At 49.7% G+C, this 18,079-nt stretch overlaps 1 protein-coding gene across 8 annotated transcripts in view; it reads left to right on the top strand.

Annotated features, from left to right (window-relative positions):
- The window catches only part of TPM3 (tropomyosin 3), a 56,594-nt gene that overhangs the window by 14,516 nt on the left and 23,999 nt on the right, over positions 1-18,079 (top strand). For all 8 annotated transcript variants that reach the window (XM_061606194.1, XM_061606192.1, XM_061606199.1 and 5 more), the window contains 3 exons: positions 8,682-8,815; positions 12,416-12,533; positions 13,738-13,808. In XM_061606194.1, the coding sequence (XP_061462178.1) occupies positions 8,682-8,815; positions 12,416-12,533; positions 13,738-13,808 (323 nt within the window). The remainder of the gene's footprint in view (positions 1-8,681; positions 8,816-12,415; positions 12,534-13,737; positions 13,809-18,079) is intronic.

Raw genomic sequence — 18,079 nt, 5'->3', positions numbered from 1 at the left:
CTCTGCTTTAGATGGGTCCAGTCACAGATCTCCCACATAAAGCATTGTTCAGCCTTTGGTACAGCCGCCAGCATCCTGGTGTGTTTTGGACTACAGCTCCCATCAGCCCTAGCCGGCATGCTGGCTGGGGCTGATGGGAGTCGTAGTCCAAAACATCTGGAGGGGCACCAGTTGCCGAAGTAGGTGGCTTAAGAGTTTGTAGAAAAGAGTCCAGGTGGTTTCCAGGAGTGGGGCACTTCTAGCCCCACAGCATTGGGGGCTGACCGACTTCACGAGCTGTGTGTCCCTTGAATCCAAAGGGACGGAGTAATCTTTCCTCAGCAGCTACTGATTTTGAGATCTAGCAGGCGGGCCTACCTCTGCTTGGACTCCATGGCGATAGGGAGAGGCGGAAACGGGCGTGGATTCTCTAGGGGTCCCTCCAGACAGGGATTTTTTTGCAGGAGCATTCTGCAACCCGCCACTGATACATTAATAGTGCATTAGCGGTGGATTTATCCCAGATTGTCTGCACATCATTCTGCCTTATTCTGCGGTGCTTCTCCAGTGTCACTGCATTGTTGGCGTCTGAGGAGAAGGCACTCTTGCGCTATAGCCCAACAACAGCAGGACAGTAAATACATAAATAAAGAACCCAGACCATTTTTGGCGTGGAAAGTTACAGCAGTTCAGGAGTAAGCTACGGAACATGTAAACGTGGAAACGAAACCTTTGCAGGCGCCAACAATGTTGAAAGCGGGGTCGTGTGCAACCACCCCGATGCCATCTTGAGCACAAAACATCATGGATGTGCAATAAGTAGATCTGGATAGGCCCTAGCCTTTGCAATTGGCACTACTTAAAGAGACTGCAAACAGCCCTCTTAGCTTTGCTCTGTGGGCTTGGCAGCTTCGGTTTCGCTTTGGTCCGCAGCTAGTGCTTTTCTGTTGGCTGATAGGCCAGCAAACGGCTGTGCTAGCTTGTTCCACAGCTCGACTTGTCTCTTGTCAGCGCTACTGTTCAGGAAACCGGATTTTCCTTAGCAGCTGGTTTTGAAACCTCTGATTATCTTCAGCAGGTGTTCTAGGTGTGGATCTCAAGTGCACCCATCTCGCCCTGCAGCCTTGCCTTAATTACCTGCCCATCCCCTTTGTCGCACACAATCATTTTTCTTTATGCTGCCAATCTCTAGGTTGGGTTTGAGTGTGATTGGTGCCCATTTCTACACACACTGGCAGTTTTAGAAGCTCAGATAAGCACAAATACTTTTGCAGAATACAGTTCCTGCTAGCGTGGGAGGAATGAGGAGATGGCTACGGAGCTGGACCTTCATCCCTGTATTGCTAGACATCCTCTTTTGGCTTCCGAGGCATTGCCAATCTATCTTTAAAACCCTGAGAGCTAGGAACTTGCTTTTGTTTCTTTAAAGTGCGCATCTTGCTCCCTGGGGAGGTGGTGGAATTCAGGGTGTGTCCCTGTATGCATAGTGTGAAGAAACCTCACCAGTTGACTTTTGAAGATCGTGGGACAACCTCCATTTGAAAATATCAGAACTCTGGCACGGTTGAACACTTCTTAACAACCTAAGAGCAGCCCTGCTGGATCAGGCCAGCGGCCCGTGTAGTCCAGCATCCTGTTCTCACAGTGGTCAACCAGATGCCCGTTAGGGGAAGCACACAAGCCGGGCCTGAGTGCAAGAGCACTCTCCCCTCCTGTGGCTTCCAGTATCTAGTTTTCAGAAGCAGGCTGCCTCTGACAGCTGGTATGGCACAGTGGGGAGGAGAGCCTGACTGCGAGTCCAGAGTCTGTGAGGTCAAATTCCGGATGGTGTCAGCTAAAGATCACCCCCACAGTGAGTGGCTCAGGAGATAGGTGCCCTGCCACCTATGCAGCCTTGGGCAAGTGGCATAGTCCCAAGGAGCCCAGTTGCCCCCCAGCTGACAGTGTGAACAAGGCAGGGGCTGGCTTGTGCAGCTGTGGCAAGCTGAGTAGGCCCGAGCCAGCTGGGGAGGACTAGCCTCAGAGGGAGGTGATGGGAACCCCCCCGTGAAACCTCTATTCATAGGGTAGCCATAAGTCGGGATCGACTTGAAGGCAGTCCATTTCCACTGCCTCTGACTAAGGTTATCGATGGAGCAGCTGCGTCTTCCACATATAGAATTCAAGTTGCGTTATGATCAAATGCAATGTAAGGAAAAAAAAAGAAGGAATAAAAATGCAATTAAAGATTAATATGATTCTCAAATGTGCACATGCCGTCGACCACCTGAATGAAGGATCGGTGGTCCACGGACCACAGTCTGGACTGTGGAAAGAACAGGCAAGAGAAGCCACAACGTTGGCAGTGGTCAAGGCCGAGCTGCGATGTAACATCTCTGGGGCGTCATTTGACAATCCTGCTTGTGCCCATGGGATGCTTCATCGATCAGCTCTCATCCCTCTGCCGTTAAGTCGATTCAGGACAAGGATTGCCAAGCGAGCCGGCCTGGATTAACATGCGAGGCTTTAATTCCCGTTTTTGTACCATTTCCCCCTAGAAGCTTTTTGACCTCCAAGCTCTTGGTTCTTGGCGCATGCCAGCACAGAGGCCTTTCTATTCTCGGCTTCCCTGCTTTAGCTGGCGCTGTAGCAAGCGGATAAAAGTGTGATCCCCTCCAAAGTAGCCTTTTAAACCGCTTAGCACAAATCTTAATGGAGGTGGCAACCCCCTCCCCTAAACTAGGTAGTAAATGCGTATCATCAATCTCTTTTCTTTTTGCCACCGTGCCCCCCCCCCCGACATTCTGGTCTGGGATGGGTCTCCTAGCCTTGCTGGGAAAAAGTAACTTGTCAGCAGAGCTTTTAGCCAAGAGCGAAGATTTATAGCCTCTGAACGAGGGAGACAGCTAGTCTAGGGAAGGCGGCGGCGAGCTGTCCGTTTGCAACCCCCCTCCCTCCCAGCTTTCCTTTCAGGCTTGCTGAGAGCGGCCCGGCTGCAGAACAGACCGGTCACTGGGAGAAGCCTCACCTTAGGCCCCAAGGGAGGGGCGACGTTTGTCGGGCAAGCTCATAAATCTCTGCATGTACAGGACAGCCTTGTTTATAAGGCTGCCCCAGAGCGAGCACCCCAACGGTGCTGGAACAGCAGAATAGTTGTTGCCTGTTACCGGTTCAGAACGTAAGAACGCCTGGGACACATTGGCCTTAGTGCAAGTTTCGCGAACGTGGCGCTGTTCAAAAGATGTTGGACTCCCAACTCCTGTCAGCCCCAGTCTGCATGGCCAGTGGTAGAGGATGATGGGAATTGTGGACCAACAACGTCGAGAAGGCACCCCCCGCGTATGTGTAGGACAGGGTTGGGGAGTCTGTGGCTGTCCAGGCATTACGGGGTTTCAACTCCCAGCATCTCTTAGGCCGATGAGGGGCCAAGCAGCATCTGGACGGACCACAGGTTCCCCATCCCCAGTGTACAAAGTTCTCCCGGAGTGAGGAGCAAGGGGTTGCCTAATCCCCTAGCGGAGACAATGTAGATTAAGATCTGTTAGAAAATCTGTGCTGAGAATCTTATGTATGGCGCTTGTTAAGGGCGCACCTTTTTTTTCTTTAAAAAATGACCTCCAACAAAGCGGATTCCTGGGAGGGTGAGCAGAGGGACCTGTCAGGTGACACCGTTTCTTGATGGACCCCGGCTGGAAGCCGCTTGGTCTAGATTTGGGAAAACTGGAGTAGGGGGGACAGCATCTCGCTGTGCGTGGGAGAACCTTGCAAGAATATCCTCTGGCGCCCAGATCACCCACGTTGTTAGCAAGCTGCTTCTGGCCATTCAGATGCCGCTGTGCGTCTGTGAGGCATCTGGGCTTAAAATGCTTGTCGAATCTGATTGCAGGCAGTCCTGTTTTATTGCGATCAGGCTCTGATGTCTGTCAAGGTGTGCCTTCCAACCCTTCTCTTCCCTCCCCCCCCATTCCTGTGTCGGTAAGTCTTGTGGGCCTGGCATGTTACAATTTAACAGTTGTAGTTCTGTGTGGGCTGAACGGCAGTTCCCAGGATTTCCCATGTGCTTTAAGTGTAGTATTAATATTAATGTTAATAAATTTATTACTCCTCTCACTGGTGGGTCACAGCAATATAACATCCATTATCATAAATCAGTTTAAAACAAATTAGAGTCACAACTAGTGAGGGTCCTAAAATCTCTCTCTCTCAGGTTCCAAAAGCTAGGGTGAAGAAGTGCATCTTCAGCATACCACCAAAGCTGTACAGTGAAGTGCCCAGACACACCTCTATGGGGAGAGCATGTGTGTACACAGTTCTAGTTAAATTTAAGCTATCTTGGTGAAACTATTTGGGTTTTGGAAGGCCTCGCTGTTGAGTGATGGACAGTTTATTGAGCTTTCCTCTTGGCTTCTAAGACTTCAGCACTCATTGGCTGCACGCCCTTTTCAAAATACATGTGGTCTTAAGAGCTAGAAGCTTGACTGGTTAAAACCACCACCTCCTTGAGTTCTGCTCTTGATACAGGAGTTAGTTGCAACCTTTGTGCTGCTGAATGCAGCCTCCAGCTGGTACTAAGGCTGCTGTTGGAGTTCTTAGCAGATAAAAAGAGAGTTGGACTTGAGATGCAGGAGGTCCCGGTTCAGAGTCCTGGTCAAGCGCAGAGCTTGCCAGGTGACCTTCAAGCTGAGCGTTTGTTGATTGGCCTAGCCTACCTCGCAGGGTTGTCAAGATAAAATAGGTGGTAGCCCGTGTCTGTGAAATGTAAGGTGAAATGATGAGTGCCCTCATCTGCACTGATTTCTGTACCTGGGACAAGAAGATGCCCTTGACACGTTCTTGGTTTTCAGGATAGACAAAAGAAGGAACTTTTCCACGCAGCTCATAGTTAAGCTATGGAATTCTCTCCCACAGGAGGCAATAGTAGCCACCAACTTGGATGGCTTTGAAGGAGGATTAGACAAATTCATGGAGGAGGGCTATCATGGCTACTAGCCATGCTGGCTCTGCTCTGCCTCTGTAGCGAATACCAGTTGCTGGAAAGCGCAGGAGGGGAGAGGTGCTGTCGCAGTCAGGTGCTGCTTTTCAGCTTCTTAAGGAGGCATCTGGTTGGCCAAGGTGAGAATCAGATGCTGGACTAGATGGACCCCATTTGACCTGATCAAGCAGGACTCTTCTGGCCGTATTTTGTGCATATTTAGTTCAGGATCTTATCCTGTTTGCTTATCTTTTTTGTGTGTGTCTTGCTCTCGATTCGGTAACCATAGTATTATTCAGCAGCCGACTGCAGGTTGGAGCAAAATCTGCTGTGCCTGCTTTGTGACTGCTGTCCAAAGTTCAGAAGAGACTTTGCTTGGGGGTGAGAAAGTCCAGGCGGATCCTGCAGAGGGTGGTGTTGAAATCGGCCACAGCCAGGGGCTCCCGAGTGACTCAGCTGTGTGTCTGTGACTGGCACCCTGGTACAGAAGCACTTAGGCAGACTGTGGGGGCCCTGTTTGAACATCTGCGTGAAAGTTCCTCCATGACCTCAGCTCAGAGCTATTTGCACCAAAATGGAGTCTCCTTGTCTAGAGTTAAGATGTGGCGCGTTCTCCCTCTCTCTCTCTTCTTGTTCTTTTAACGCCAGTGGTTTTTGTGAACACAGTCTGGCCATGTTAGCGGGGAGCCAATCTTCCCTCGAACCTCTTCGAGCCTAGGCAAACACTTAAGATGAAAACCTGTGGGTAAGGACGGAGAGATGAATAGGGCCGCAATCCTCTGCATGTCTACTGGGGAGCAAGCCCCACCGAATAAAGTACGACTCAAATGCCAAACTTGCTGTAAGGATAGTAAAGAAACCTTTGTTTCCCTGAGTTTTTCTGGGGTTTTTTTTTGGGGGGGGGGAAACTGTATTTCTGTAACTTAGTACCAAGCAGTGAGGTGTGTACAAACAGAGGACAGTCTGGTGTTCCAAAACAGGAAGTGATTGCTTTGATTGCTAATTAAGGCTCTTGAGGCAAAGGACTGTTGGGCTGGTCACCTGCGGTGCGCCTGCAAAACCTCTAAGTGACCAGCTAGGGATTTTTCTTTATTTTTCAATTCTTCCCTTTCAAGCTGCACATGCTCAATGCAGGTATGCGCGTAGGCTAGGCCTGAAGAGGTTCGAGGGAAGATTCATAGCTGAGCAGGGATTTGAAGCTGGGTCTCTCTGGTCCTTGTTTTGACATTCTTTTTAAACTCTACTTTGGGGGTACCCAACCTTCCGCCCCATGAACCACTGAGGATCTTGGCAGACCACTTAATGATTTCCCCCCCCGCTGCCTGTAGTAGCAATTGTAATGTGCCGTGCTAGATACTGTATCTTTTTAAATTGTCATTTATTTCTTACCCATCGCATTCTGTAGACTTCAGATTGTAACACGATAAAATCCATACGATACAAGAAACAGTGGAAAATATGAATATTTCATGCAATGGATGGGCAGTCTTGCATCTTTAACCTCACGTCCACAGATGTGCCACAGGCCATCTGAATCGTAGAACAGTAGAGTTGGAAGGGGCCTCTAAGGCCATCGAGTCCAACCCCCTGCTCGGTGCAGGAATCTAAATTAAAGCATCCCCGGCAGGGGGCTGTCCAGCTGCCGCTTGAACGTCTCCGGTGTTGGAGAGCCCACCACCTCCCTGGGTCATGGCTTCCATGGTCGTACCGCTCTAACAGTGAGGAAGTTTCTCCAGATGTTCAGGATGAAGCAGTGATCCGTGGACCACAGCTTGGGAACCTCTTCTTTGCACGCCCCCGGCTCATCTCATTCAGCACAAGGAAGGTTGCCTGGAATAATTGGGGTTGTCAGTGTTTGCAGGACCCCTTTGTGGGTTGGACAGGTTACCCTGTGCTCCTTCCGTGACTGCTCAAAACTCTTTTGCAAGGAATAAGGGTTGCCCCCCTCCCTGGCTCTGCAAACAGAAAGCCGAGGGCGTTAGCCTGCTTTCTTTGTTTGGGAAACGGAGTTAGCTTTTCCCGATCTGTTGGCTTTGGGCCTCCTTGACCACCTTTGGCTCTTCCCTTCCTGCTTTGCTTGTTTGCCTTCAGGGCAGCCCTGGCCCTGTTCCCACGCCTGCCTGGCTGCCTGAGACATTTCTCTTCCCATCAATTTTTTTTTAATCTTGGAGTTCCTTTTGTCTGGCTCTTAAGCCGGGATCCCTGTGGGCATTGAGAAGGGGACTTTAGTCATGGCTGGGGCCCACTGCTCCGGGAAGTGACATCCCAGTTTCTCGTAGTGGGAAAGCTGAATGGAAAATCCCCCAGCTTCCTGTTGAGTTGGCCCAGTATGGTCCCAGCGCTGCTGCTTCTGGTGTGGCATTGAACGCGGCTGCCGGTGTCTGGCGGATCAGCATAACAGCATTCTGGGCAGCTTAGCAAGACAAACATCAACTCATTTGATATGTGGTGTTGGAGGAGAGCTTTGCGGATACCATGGGCCGCGAAAAAGACAAATACTTGGGTGTTAGAACAAATTAAACCAGGACTATCAGTGGAAGGTAAAATGATGAAACTGAGCTGCGGCCTTTTCCCATAATGCACTTGGGAGCAACGCGGGACATTAGAACACAGGAAGCTGACTTGCACGGAGTCAGACTCTTGTCCGTCTAGCTCAGTATTGTCTACACTGACTGGCAGTGGCTTTATGCCACTTGGGGGGGAGTTCCCCTCCCCCAGAAATTTTGGGGGAAGACAACGTTTTCCCCCGGTTCTTCACATGTCTACTCTCTCCCTGTCTTTGCAATGGCACTCCCTTTGCCACAACAGCGTTCGAGGCAGGGAGAGCTCTCTCTCTCTCTCTCTCTCTCTCTCTCTCTCTCTCTCTCTCTCTCTCTCTCTCTCTCTCTCAGTATTGACTTCTGACCTGGGTGGAGTGGGCTAATTTCCCTTCAAGCTCTCTTAAACTCTGGCCAAGTTCCTTGGGTGCTTTCCAAACGTTTCCTACCTTCTACGTTCGGTGCCTGCGTCCTGCCTGCTCTAGGGAAGGAGCTGCTGGCACTGAGCTTGACCTGCTTTGTGGGGTGTGTGGTCCCACACAGAAGGGAGGGGGTTCTGCCTGTCCTGGCATCCTTGGGAAAGACCCCTTTCCACGTAAACTCGCTGCTGGGTTGTGCCGGTTTTCCTTCCTCTTGTGTGTGGCCATGTCTGCACCGTGCATTTAAAGCTGTATAATGCCACTTTAAAGAGTCATGGGTTCCCCCAAAGGATCCTGAGAACTGCAGTTTGTGAAGGGTGCCGAGAGTGGTTAGGAGACACTCTGTTTTCCCTTGGCAGAACTACAGTTGCCAGAGAGGTTTAATCGTCAGTCCCTCTGAGCTTTGGGAATTGCCTGGATGGAGGATGGAGGCGGGGATGCAAGTGTGAAGAAACTGCCCTAGTGTACAAAGGTAAAATTGGCAGTTCATGCTCTGGCCACTTTTGCCTGTGGACCCTCCTGCCACTTGCATCTGGAAGGTTGGCCAGAAGGGTATTGCGGCTCTTGGACTGAAAAAGACTCCCCCAAGCCTGCCCTGCCGCTAAATGCCACATCTTTAGAAAGCCAAAGAAGTGCTTTGAATGAGATTCCAGCAGGGATTGCATCCATACTGTCGAGTGTATCTCCATGAGGGCTAGAAACCCGTGTTCCCTTAAAGGTGTGGGGAGAAGAGTTCATCAGAAAGCTGTATTCCATGCTTACATTGTGCTTTTCTTTTTTCCCCCTTCACCCTAGGCTGAGGCAGAAGTAGCATCCTTGAACCGCCGCATCCAGCTAGTAGAGGAGGAGCTGGACCGGGCCCAAGAGCGTCTTTCTACAGCCTTGCAGAAGTTGGAAGAAGCGGAGAAAGCTGCAGATGAAAGTGAAAGGTGTGTGTGCGCGCACCCGCAGGTGGTTGCGAGAGGAAGGGAATACTTAAAGCGATAAAAGCTGCATGTGAACTGTGTGACTTTGGAACACCAGAAGAATCTGGCTGCTGGACTGGGCCAAAGGAGGCCCATCTAGTCCAGCATCCTGTTCTCACAGTGGCCCTGTAGGTGTCCCAGTGGGAAAGCGTCTCACAGTGGCCAACTAGATGAGGGGGATTCTTTGCATCACTGAATACTGGCCTGGAAATGGAAACAGACTGCCTTCAAGTCGATTCTGACTTATGGGCGACCCTATGAATAGGGGTTTCATGGTCAGTGGTATTCAGAGGGGGTTGACCATTGCCTTCCTCTGGGGCTGAGAGGCAGTGACTGGCCCAAGGTCACCCAGGGAGCTTCATGGCTGGGTGGGGATTCGAATCCTGGTCTCCCAGGGCGTAGTCCAGCACCTTCACCACTACACTGGCCTGGAGAGGTGAGGGAATCTCTGCGAACAGAACTAGGGAGACGTTTAAGGTAGACCTTCTTCTCTCTGCAGGAGATTTTTTTTAATGGAGGCACTCTGTTATGTGAAATCCCCCCCCCCCATCTGAAGTGGTACAGCCCAGGCACAGGCTTTGCCACCTTGGTGAGAACTATTTGCTTATTTTTAAAGTGTGTGTGTGTCTATGTGTACACCACTCTCTCGCAAAACATCAGTGCAGCAAGAGAAAAGATTTTAAAACAATACAAACCAATCATTAAAATGACCACCTACTCAGAAAATGTTTTAAACAGCTCCATAGGCCGGTCGACACACACAAAAAATTCACAAGATCCTGCAGGTCCAAAGTGAGGATACTTTAATGTGCACATGTGCAAAGTGAGGATACTTGCTGAATCTCTGCAGGAAGTGCGTTCCACAGCTTCTGGTTGTAGAGGACAAGAGGGGTGCATGTGTCTTGCTTTAAAAAAAAAAAAAGCCAAAGTTTACCTTTACTGAATTTAAGCATTACTACTCTCCTGTCTGCTGTAAAGAAGTCCCACTTGCCGCACCCCACACTCGCTCTGTTAGGGATTGTCCGTAGCTGTTCAGCCATAGGGACGAGGCGCTGAAAGAAGTGGAAATTCTCAGGGTGTGTGGTTCCTGCATCCTGGGTGGTCAGTAGGGGTGTACTAGAATTCCATCCAATTTGGATTCGTTTCCATTGATTTGCTTATTCGCTATAATTGCAGATTGGATTCTTATGTAGCAATTTCCTGCTGCTTTTTTCAAATATATATATTTTTTAAAAAAGCCTCTAAAATATGGATATTAAGAATGATAATTTTATTGATATCTCATTTCAAAATATTGATGTTTCCTTAAAAATATCAATATTTTTTGCGAGGGGGGGGAAACGGATCAGTAAAGGCAGCAGGTAGTGGCAAAGGATGAACTCAAATCGATATGGGCTGTTAGGTGGATGGAATGCTTTTAAACTGGCACCGGCCAACGGATCGCATCCCTAGTGATGAGGCTGAAACTTGGGCAGGTATGAGATTGTGGAAGTGGAGAAATCAAAGGCGCAGGCAGAAATGCCCTTACTGTGGCTTGGGAGAACAGCGGTGTTAAATTTTTTCCAATGCACACTTTTTTCTTTGGACATCCCGGTTGGGATAATTCTGTCCTGAGGTGGTGGGTGACACATGCGCGCACACACACAGCATGAATTGCATCACCTTAGTGTTCAGTTCCTTCACTGCAGCAGGATCTGTGGCCCCTTAATGCCCAGCTGGCTTGTGGGGTATCTTTTTTTAAAAAAAATATGTCCATCAGCATCAATGGCACTATCAGGGTTGCAAGCAAGGCTCAGGTTCCCAAAGAGACTGTAGAAGAGAAAGGAGGCGAGCTCCGGCACTTGTGGAAATAGGCGGTCTCTTAAGCTCTCTGCACTTCAGAGAAGACTCCGTTAGGAGCTGTGAACGGTGTTCAATTTCTTAAACCTGGAAAACCTTAATTTTATATACCTGCACTAGAAACAATAAAAACATCCCTTTAAGGCTATAAGATAACAAATTCCTCTTAATGTGTGTCTGCAGTCAGTACTACTCTCCGGGTAAAACTCCTGTCTCTTGACCCAAAAAGACTGGCCACCCACAGGTTTGGAATTGGCAGTAACTTCAGCCATGTCCAGGAAGTGTAGGGTGAACAGAGAAGGAACTTCTGTGGACAGCAGAGCACGATGTGCTCTGTATTTCAGTATTTTCATTGTTAAACAAGATTTATATATTGCTTAATAATAATAAAAAGAATAACTTAAGCGGTTTACATAATATAGAGGTGTGGGGAACCTTTGGCCCTCCTGATGTTGTTGAACTACAGCTCCCATCAGCCTCAGCAAGCATGGCTCATAGCCAGGGATGATGGGAGTTGTAGTTCAGCAACTGCCAGAGGGCCGAAGGTTCCCCAGTATCTGATGTAAAACATTCATAAGAAACACTGATAAAATCAACAGACGCTTAAAAACAAGTAGACATAGTATTATCAAAATACAGAGATCGGCTGTTTTAAAACAGATATGCTTAATAAAAGTTTGGGTAAGCTTGCACAAACAAAACTTTTTAGTAGATGTCAAACAGTACAAGGTAGGTGCCTGACTAATTGTATTCTTCCTTCCCTTTAGGTACTGCATAAAAGATGTTACTGGACTACAACTACCAGCCGTCCCAGCTGGTATGGCAATGGCCAGGATGATGGGAGTTGTAGTCCAACAACATCTGGAGGGCTCCAGGACCCCCATCCCTGGGGTGGGCAGTGATGTAGGCAGAGGTGCTGCTACATCATTTCAGACTCTGGACTTACTATTATTTATTAAATTTATATCCCACCCTTCCTCCCAGCAGGAGCCCAGGGTGGCAAACAAAAACGCTATAAAACATCATAAAAACAGACATTAGAATGTATTAAAATAAGGTATCTTTAAAAACATATTAAAACAAAACATCTTCTTTTGAAAAAGCTTTAAAAAACATCTTAAAAAGCACTTAATGGTCTTAAATGAGAAGACATGATTCACTAGAAAAGACAATAATGCTGGGAAAAACAGAAGGGAGGAGAAAAAGAGGAAGACCAAGAGATGGATTGATCCCATAAAGGAAGCCATAAACCTGAACAGGGTGGTTTATAACAGATGCTATTGGAGGTTGCCGATTCATGGGGTCACCGTAAGTCAAAATCGACTTGAAGGCACATAACAACAACAACAACAACAACAATGGTCTTATAGGAAGGGGGAGCACTTTAGATGAGGGCTGAGGAACCTATGATCCTCCAGAGGTTGTTGGACTCCAACTCCCTTCACCCTCAGCCAGCATGGCCAGAGGTCAGGGATGATGGGAGTTGTAGTCCAGCAGCCTCTGGAGGGCGTTGGGCTCATCATCCTTAATGATGGCATTTGTGAGCGGAAAGAAAGGCATGCACATGGTGGTCAAAACTCCCTGCAAAAGTGCTTAGTGCTCTCTGCCCATTTCCGCAAGGTGGAGCGGGCCATGTTCAAACACCTGTGCTCTGTCCACTTAAGCCCTGGAGCGTGTTTGAATGTCTATCTTGGCAGCTGACTATTTCATCTCTCTCTCGGCCAGGGGCATGAAGGTAATTGAGAACAGAGCCCTGAAAGATGAAGAGAAGATGGAACTGCAGGAGATCCAGCTGAAGGAGGCCAAGCACATCGCTGAGGAGGCCGACAGGAAGTATGAGGAGGTGAGGAACTCTTGACTTCCTTGGCTCTCTGACTTCCAGGGAGGTTCGTCGCTCAGTGGTAGACCGTCTGCCTTGCGTGCGGAAGTTCCCAGGTTCAATCCCTGGCATCTCCAGGTAGACCTGGGAGAGTACCCTTGTCAGAAACACTGGAGAGCCTCTGCCAGTCTGTGGGCAACGTAGACAGGTCAGTGCTCTGACCAGCTTCCTTGGTTCCTGCTCCAGCGTAGGAGACAGGCCCGTGTGACCTGGATGGCTCAAGGCTCATTTGAGGACTGAGGGCAAGTCCCTAGTTCTTGCAGGCCCAGGACAAGAGCCGTCCAGCAGGCGAGTGACTTGGCCAGCCCCCCCTTCCCCCCCCGGAAGAGAGCATTCTTCTTGGCCAGTTCCGCAACCCTTAATCCAAGCTTCCAGCTGTTTGTCTTGAAATTGATAAGGAAACTGTGCTAGGCGTGACGCTTGCTTTGCTGGGCCCTTCTGACATTTTTGAGGGCCCTTGGCCGGTGCCCAATCTTTCCTGGAGCTGGTCCTGAGTGTACATTCCCCCTTCTCCCCTGGTGATCTGCCTTTGAAAGTTATTCTTGGTGGGTGGGCGGTGGCATGAGAGAGGGCATTCTCTGTGGAAGCCCGTAAGTTGTGGAATTCCCTCCCCACAAAGGTGCGTCCGGCACCTTCATTATACAGTTGTCATCATACGCCGAAGATCCACCTCTTTACCTTGACCTTCGATGCTTGATGTATAGGTAACTTTTTTTGTCTGGCGGGCCAGATGTTTATCTCCCTCACCTGGGAGGGCCAACTTTGATGGGGGGGGGTGTCTTTCCTATCTAGCAATCATCTGATGCCATCTTGACGGCGGGCAGGTGCTGCCACCCACCTTTCAGAGTTGGCCCGCCGGAGTGGGGGAGGTGTGGGGGGAGTTCAGTCCTGCTTTGCGCAGCCCCATCTCTGCCCGCCTCACACTTGACATCACGTACGTTGTAACGAGCGAGGCAGACAGCCGCTGTTTCAGAAAAACCGCCTTGTGGGCCAAATGGGGAAACCTGGTGGGCTGAGTCTGGCCCGTGTGCCAGAGGTTCCCCACCCCTGATCTTAAGTAATTTTAATCTTGTATTCTTAAACAGTTGGAAACCTACCCTGGGACCTCGTGGGGAAGGACTGGTTAAAAAAATCTAAGAATAATTTTCCCTCCCTCCTCCTCCTCCAGGTTGCCCGGAAACTGGTGATCATCGAAGGCGATCTGGAGCGCACAGAGGAGAGGGCCGAGCTGGCAGAGTCGTGAGTATCTTTCTTTCTTTCATTCTTTCTTTCTTTGCATGAGGCTCCCTCTCGCTGCATGGAAGCTTTAACACGAGCAAGCTTGGCTGAAACACCCTGTTAGACGAGGCCGGAAGCGTGGCGTGAGAGTTAGAGGCAGCCTGTCCCGGCTAGAGGGAATTGTGGCTAGCTTTGGTTGCGTTTCCCTTTCCCGATCTCTCCTTATGGGAACTTTCACTTGGTCTTTTTGGGGGGTGCAGCACGCAGACCACAATGGATTTTTTTTTCATGCCTGTAGACATTTTTCTGCATGTCTACGTCGAGGTCTCGGGGACCAGCCCCCTAACCTCAGGGTGATTGACCCCAGCCAGGCACACCCCGTGCCTCCCTTACCAGGGCTGAGTTAGATCAAACACCAACTTTGTAAGGTAGGTAGACTGCCACCGCCCCTTAAATTGGTCTCCCACTCTGAGTCAAGGGGAACTCAAGCGTACCAGTTGGCTGGCAGAGATTCCCAACAGCAAGGGCCAAACCGTAGTCTCACTGCTCTGGAGCCTCAGCCCAGCCCAGTTCAGTAGTCAGTAGCTTTGTGGCCAAGGTACCGGTTTCAGAGTGATACACACAGCAGTTAATATGAGGTAGTTTATTAGTCAAAATATAAGTGCATATAAAAAGAGCAGCGTACAGTTCCTTTAAGCCAAGCAGAGTTAGGCATAGCCAACATCCGTACAAAATTACAGTGAGAAAGTTCCACGTAGACATAAAACAACAAAGCTTACCTGGGCTGCCTTCAAGTCAATTCCGACTTACAGTGACCCCATGAACAGGGTTTCCATGCTAAGTGGTATTCAGAGGGGGTTTCCCATTGCCTTCCTCTGAGGCGGAGAGGCAGTGACTGGCCCAAGTGCGCTTCATGACTGTGTGGGGATTCGAACCCTGGTCTCCCAGGTCGTAGTCCAGCACCTTAACCAATACACCACACTGTCTCTCCCAAAGCTTACGTAGCCTAAACTAAATACTCACAGACAGAAAAGTACTGTATAAGAGCCGGTCCCGTTGGCTCCTTATACCAACGGACAATAGATCTGCTAGTCCCTCTACGGAGTGGTACTTCTTCATGGGATTAGGCTAGTAGAGTAGGTCTTCACTGTATCAGGGGAAAAAGTGGGACACAACTGACATTAAAAAAAAAAAGATCATAATTTAAAAGCACCTTGGTGTCGATTGTGCTGATTCGTATATACTGAAGGAGAACTCAGAAGCTTAGAAATGGTGCCTTGGTGTGGCACAACATGCAAGGTGGCAGGACACCAGACAGATCTTCCATGGCACAGCACTGCAGTCTCAGGGTGTTGCATCAGTCCTGTTCTTTCTTTCCCACGGTGCACACCTCCAAAGTGGGGCCAGACGCATGGTGAGGCCTCCCTGCCCGCTCTTTTCAAGATCCCTGGGGGTTGATTCGTATCGTAAGAAGCAGTCCAGATACTGTATTCGAACGTCGGCTGGACCACCCTGCTGTGGTCTTCCAGACTTTTGCATGGGGCTCCCATCAAATCTGCTCCACATCTGGGATACTGATGTGAAGGGATGGATGGAAGGCGGGGGGTGGGTGGGGGAGAGGAGGAAATGAGACAGCCTGGGGGGGGGGGAAGAAAGAAAAAAGAAAAAGCCAAGCCTCCTTCCATGTTTTGACGAGGCTAAGTCTGAATAACTGTTACAATGGAAAAGGACTGCCTTCAAGTTGATCCCGAATTACGGTGACCCTATGAATAGGGTTTTCATGGTCAGTGGTATTCAGAGGGGTTTTTCCATTGCCTTCCTCTGAGGCTGAGAGGCAGTGACTGCCCCAAGGTCACCGAGTGAGCTTCATGGCTGTGTGGGGATTCGAACCCTGGTCTCCCAGGGTGTAGTCCAGCACCTTAACCGCTACACTCTCAACTGTTACAATAACTGTGCATAAAATTGTGCATGGCATGGGGAGAGTGGATAGAGCAAAGTTGTTCTTCCTCTCTTGTGACGCTAGAACTTGCGGGCATCCTATGAAACTGATAGTTGGGAGCTTCAGGGCAGGGAAAAGGAAGGCCTCCTTCACACAGCGTAGAGTTAAGCTGTGGAATTGGCTCCCACAGGAGGTGGCGATGGCCGCCATCTTGGATGGCTTTAAAAGAGGATGAGAGCCAGTGTGGCGTATTTTATTTATTGAATTTATTTTATTTATTGGATTTATTAGTCTCCCATCTGTCTGGCTGTCCAGCCACTCTGGGCGACGTACAAGATAGGCATACAATACCTAGACATTAAAAATCTAAAAACAATGAAGATAAAGTCCAGCCAACCCCAAAAGCCTGCCTGAAGAGCCACGTCTTCAAGGCCTGGCAGAAACTCATCATGGAAGGGGAATGGCGGAGACAATTTGGGAGGGAGTTCCACAGGGTGGGGGCCACAACTGAAAAAGCCCTCTCTATAGTCCTGCTTAGCGGTTAGAGTGTCAGACTACTACCTGGGAGGCCAGGGTTCAAATCCGCACCCAGCCGTGAAGCTCACTGGGTGACCTTGGGCCAGTCACTGCCTCTCAGCCTCAGAGGGAGGCCATGGTCAACCCCCTCTGAATACCCCTTACCATGGAAACCTTATTCATAGGGTCGCCATACGTCGGGATCGACTTGAAGGCAGTCCATTTCCATTTTAGACAAATTCAAGGCTGTCCACGGCTACTAGCCACGATGGCTATGCTCTGCCTCCACAATCAGAGGCAGTATGTCCCTGAATACCAATTGCTGGGAACTGCAGGCGGGGAGAGTTGCTCTTGCGCTCAGGTCCTGCTTTCAGGTCTCCCATTTGGGGCATCCGGTTGGCCACCGCGTGAACCGGATGCTAGGCTAGATGCGCCGCTGGCCTGACCCGGCAGGCTCCTCTTACACTCTTGACTGCAGCCCTCAATGAGGATGCAGGTGCCTCCCTGTCCAACGTTACGGGGGTCTTCCACAGCGGTGGGATAAGGATGAGCCCATCGTTCAGCAGGATAAGACAGCTGAAGTGTGTTCTTTGGAGGCCTTATTAATGCCGTATGTTGGTGGTTCTGTTCCCCCCCCCCCCCGGTGTTATTTTTTTTACATGGGAGGCTGAGATCCCTCTTCACAAGTTAGTTTTGGGGGGGAATGCGGTCAGGGATAACTGGAAACCATTTACTTCAGAGCTTGCACCCTGCTTGACGATGAGGCAAAGATAATGCTTGGTAGGCTTTTCCTCTTAAAAAAAAATAAAAATAAGCAAATGGGTTGGGTGGGTGTCTAATGTAGCACAGCTGTATCCAGGACTTGGTCCCTGACTAGCTTCCATCATTCCTATTCATGGAAAGTGCCGTGTGTGTCTAGAAATCTCTCTGTTCCTCCCACCCTTGCCAAACCAGAATTCCCAGCATCCTTTGCGGGCTAAACCGTAACAGCAGCGTTGAAAGAAACATGGTCTCCATTTGAGTTCTGCTCAGAGTAGACTCCATGAAATTAATAAACCTGAAGGCATATAACAATAACAAAGTTGTGTCCATTCATGTACCTTTCAAGCAGTGTCATACTCCTTTAAACAGTCACGGCTTCCAACAAAGAATCCTGGGAACTGTAGTTTGTTCTGGGTGCTGGGAGCTGTTAGGAGAACCCCATCCCCTCTCACAGAGCTACTGTTCCCAAAGTTTCCTGGGAAGAGGGATGGATTGTTAAACCACTCTGGGAATTATAGCCCTGCCGTTCCCAGGATTGTTTGGAGGAAGCCACAGTTGTTTAAAGTGGTGTGACACTGCTTTGAGTGTAGAGCGCAGATGGAGCCTTGCGTTGGATACGACTCTGGTACACTTCCGTAGTATAGATCTTCGCCTAGGCTACACTCACGAGGTCCGAGTGTTGCACACTTGTTCTCGTTGTATGTGATCTCTTGTATGGGGCCTGATCTGTGCCTGAAGGCCCTGGTGCTTGTCTGCCACAGCTATACACCAACCCTGTCCTCCTCTTCCTCATCCCCCACCTCTTCACTGTGGTGCACGCTTGCCGGGGCTGCTGGGAGTTGTAGTTGAGCCACATCTGGAGGGCCGAAGCTTCCCCTCACCTGGTACAGAGGGATGTTCACGGAGGGCCGGGCTGCAGCTTAACACTCTTCACCATCACACTTCTGGGCCTGGTGTAACGCGCTTCCTCTAGACAAGCCCTGCGGCCTGTACAAATGCACGACTTCACCTTCCCTGCCAAGCATGCATGTTGTGACAGACTTTTTCTTCTTCTCCCTAATCCCCCCCCATTTTT

Source organism: Rhineura floridana, chromosome 22, assembly GCF_030035675.1.
Source record: "Rhineura floridana isolate rRhiFlo1 chromosome 22, rRhiFlo1.hap2, whole genome shotgun sequence".
Taxonomy (NCBI): Eukaryota; Metazoa; Chordata; class Lepidosauria; order Squamata; family Rhineuridae; genus Rhineura; species Rhineura floridana.
Note: the sequence above shows the minus strand (reverse complement) of the source record. Positions and strands in the feature narration are given on the sequence as shown.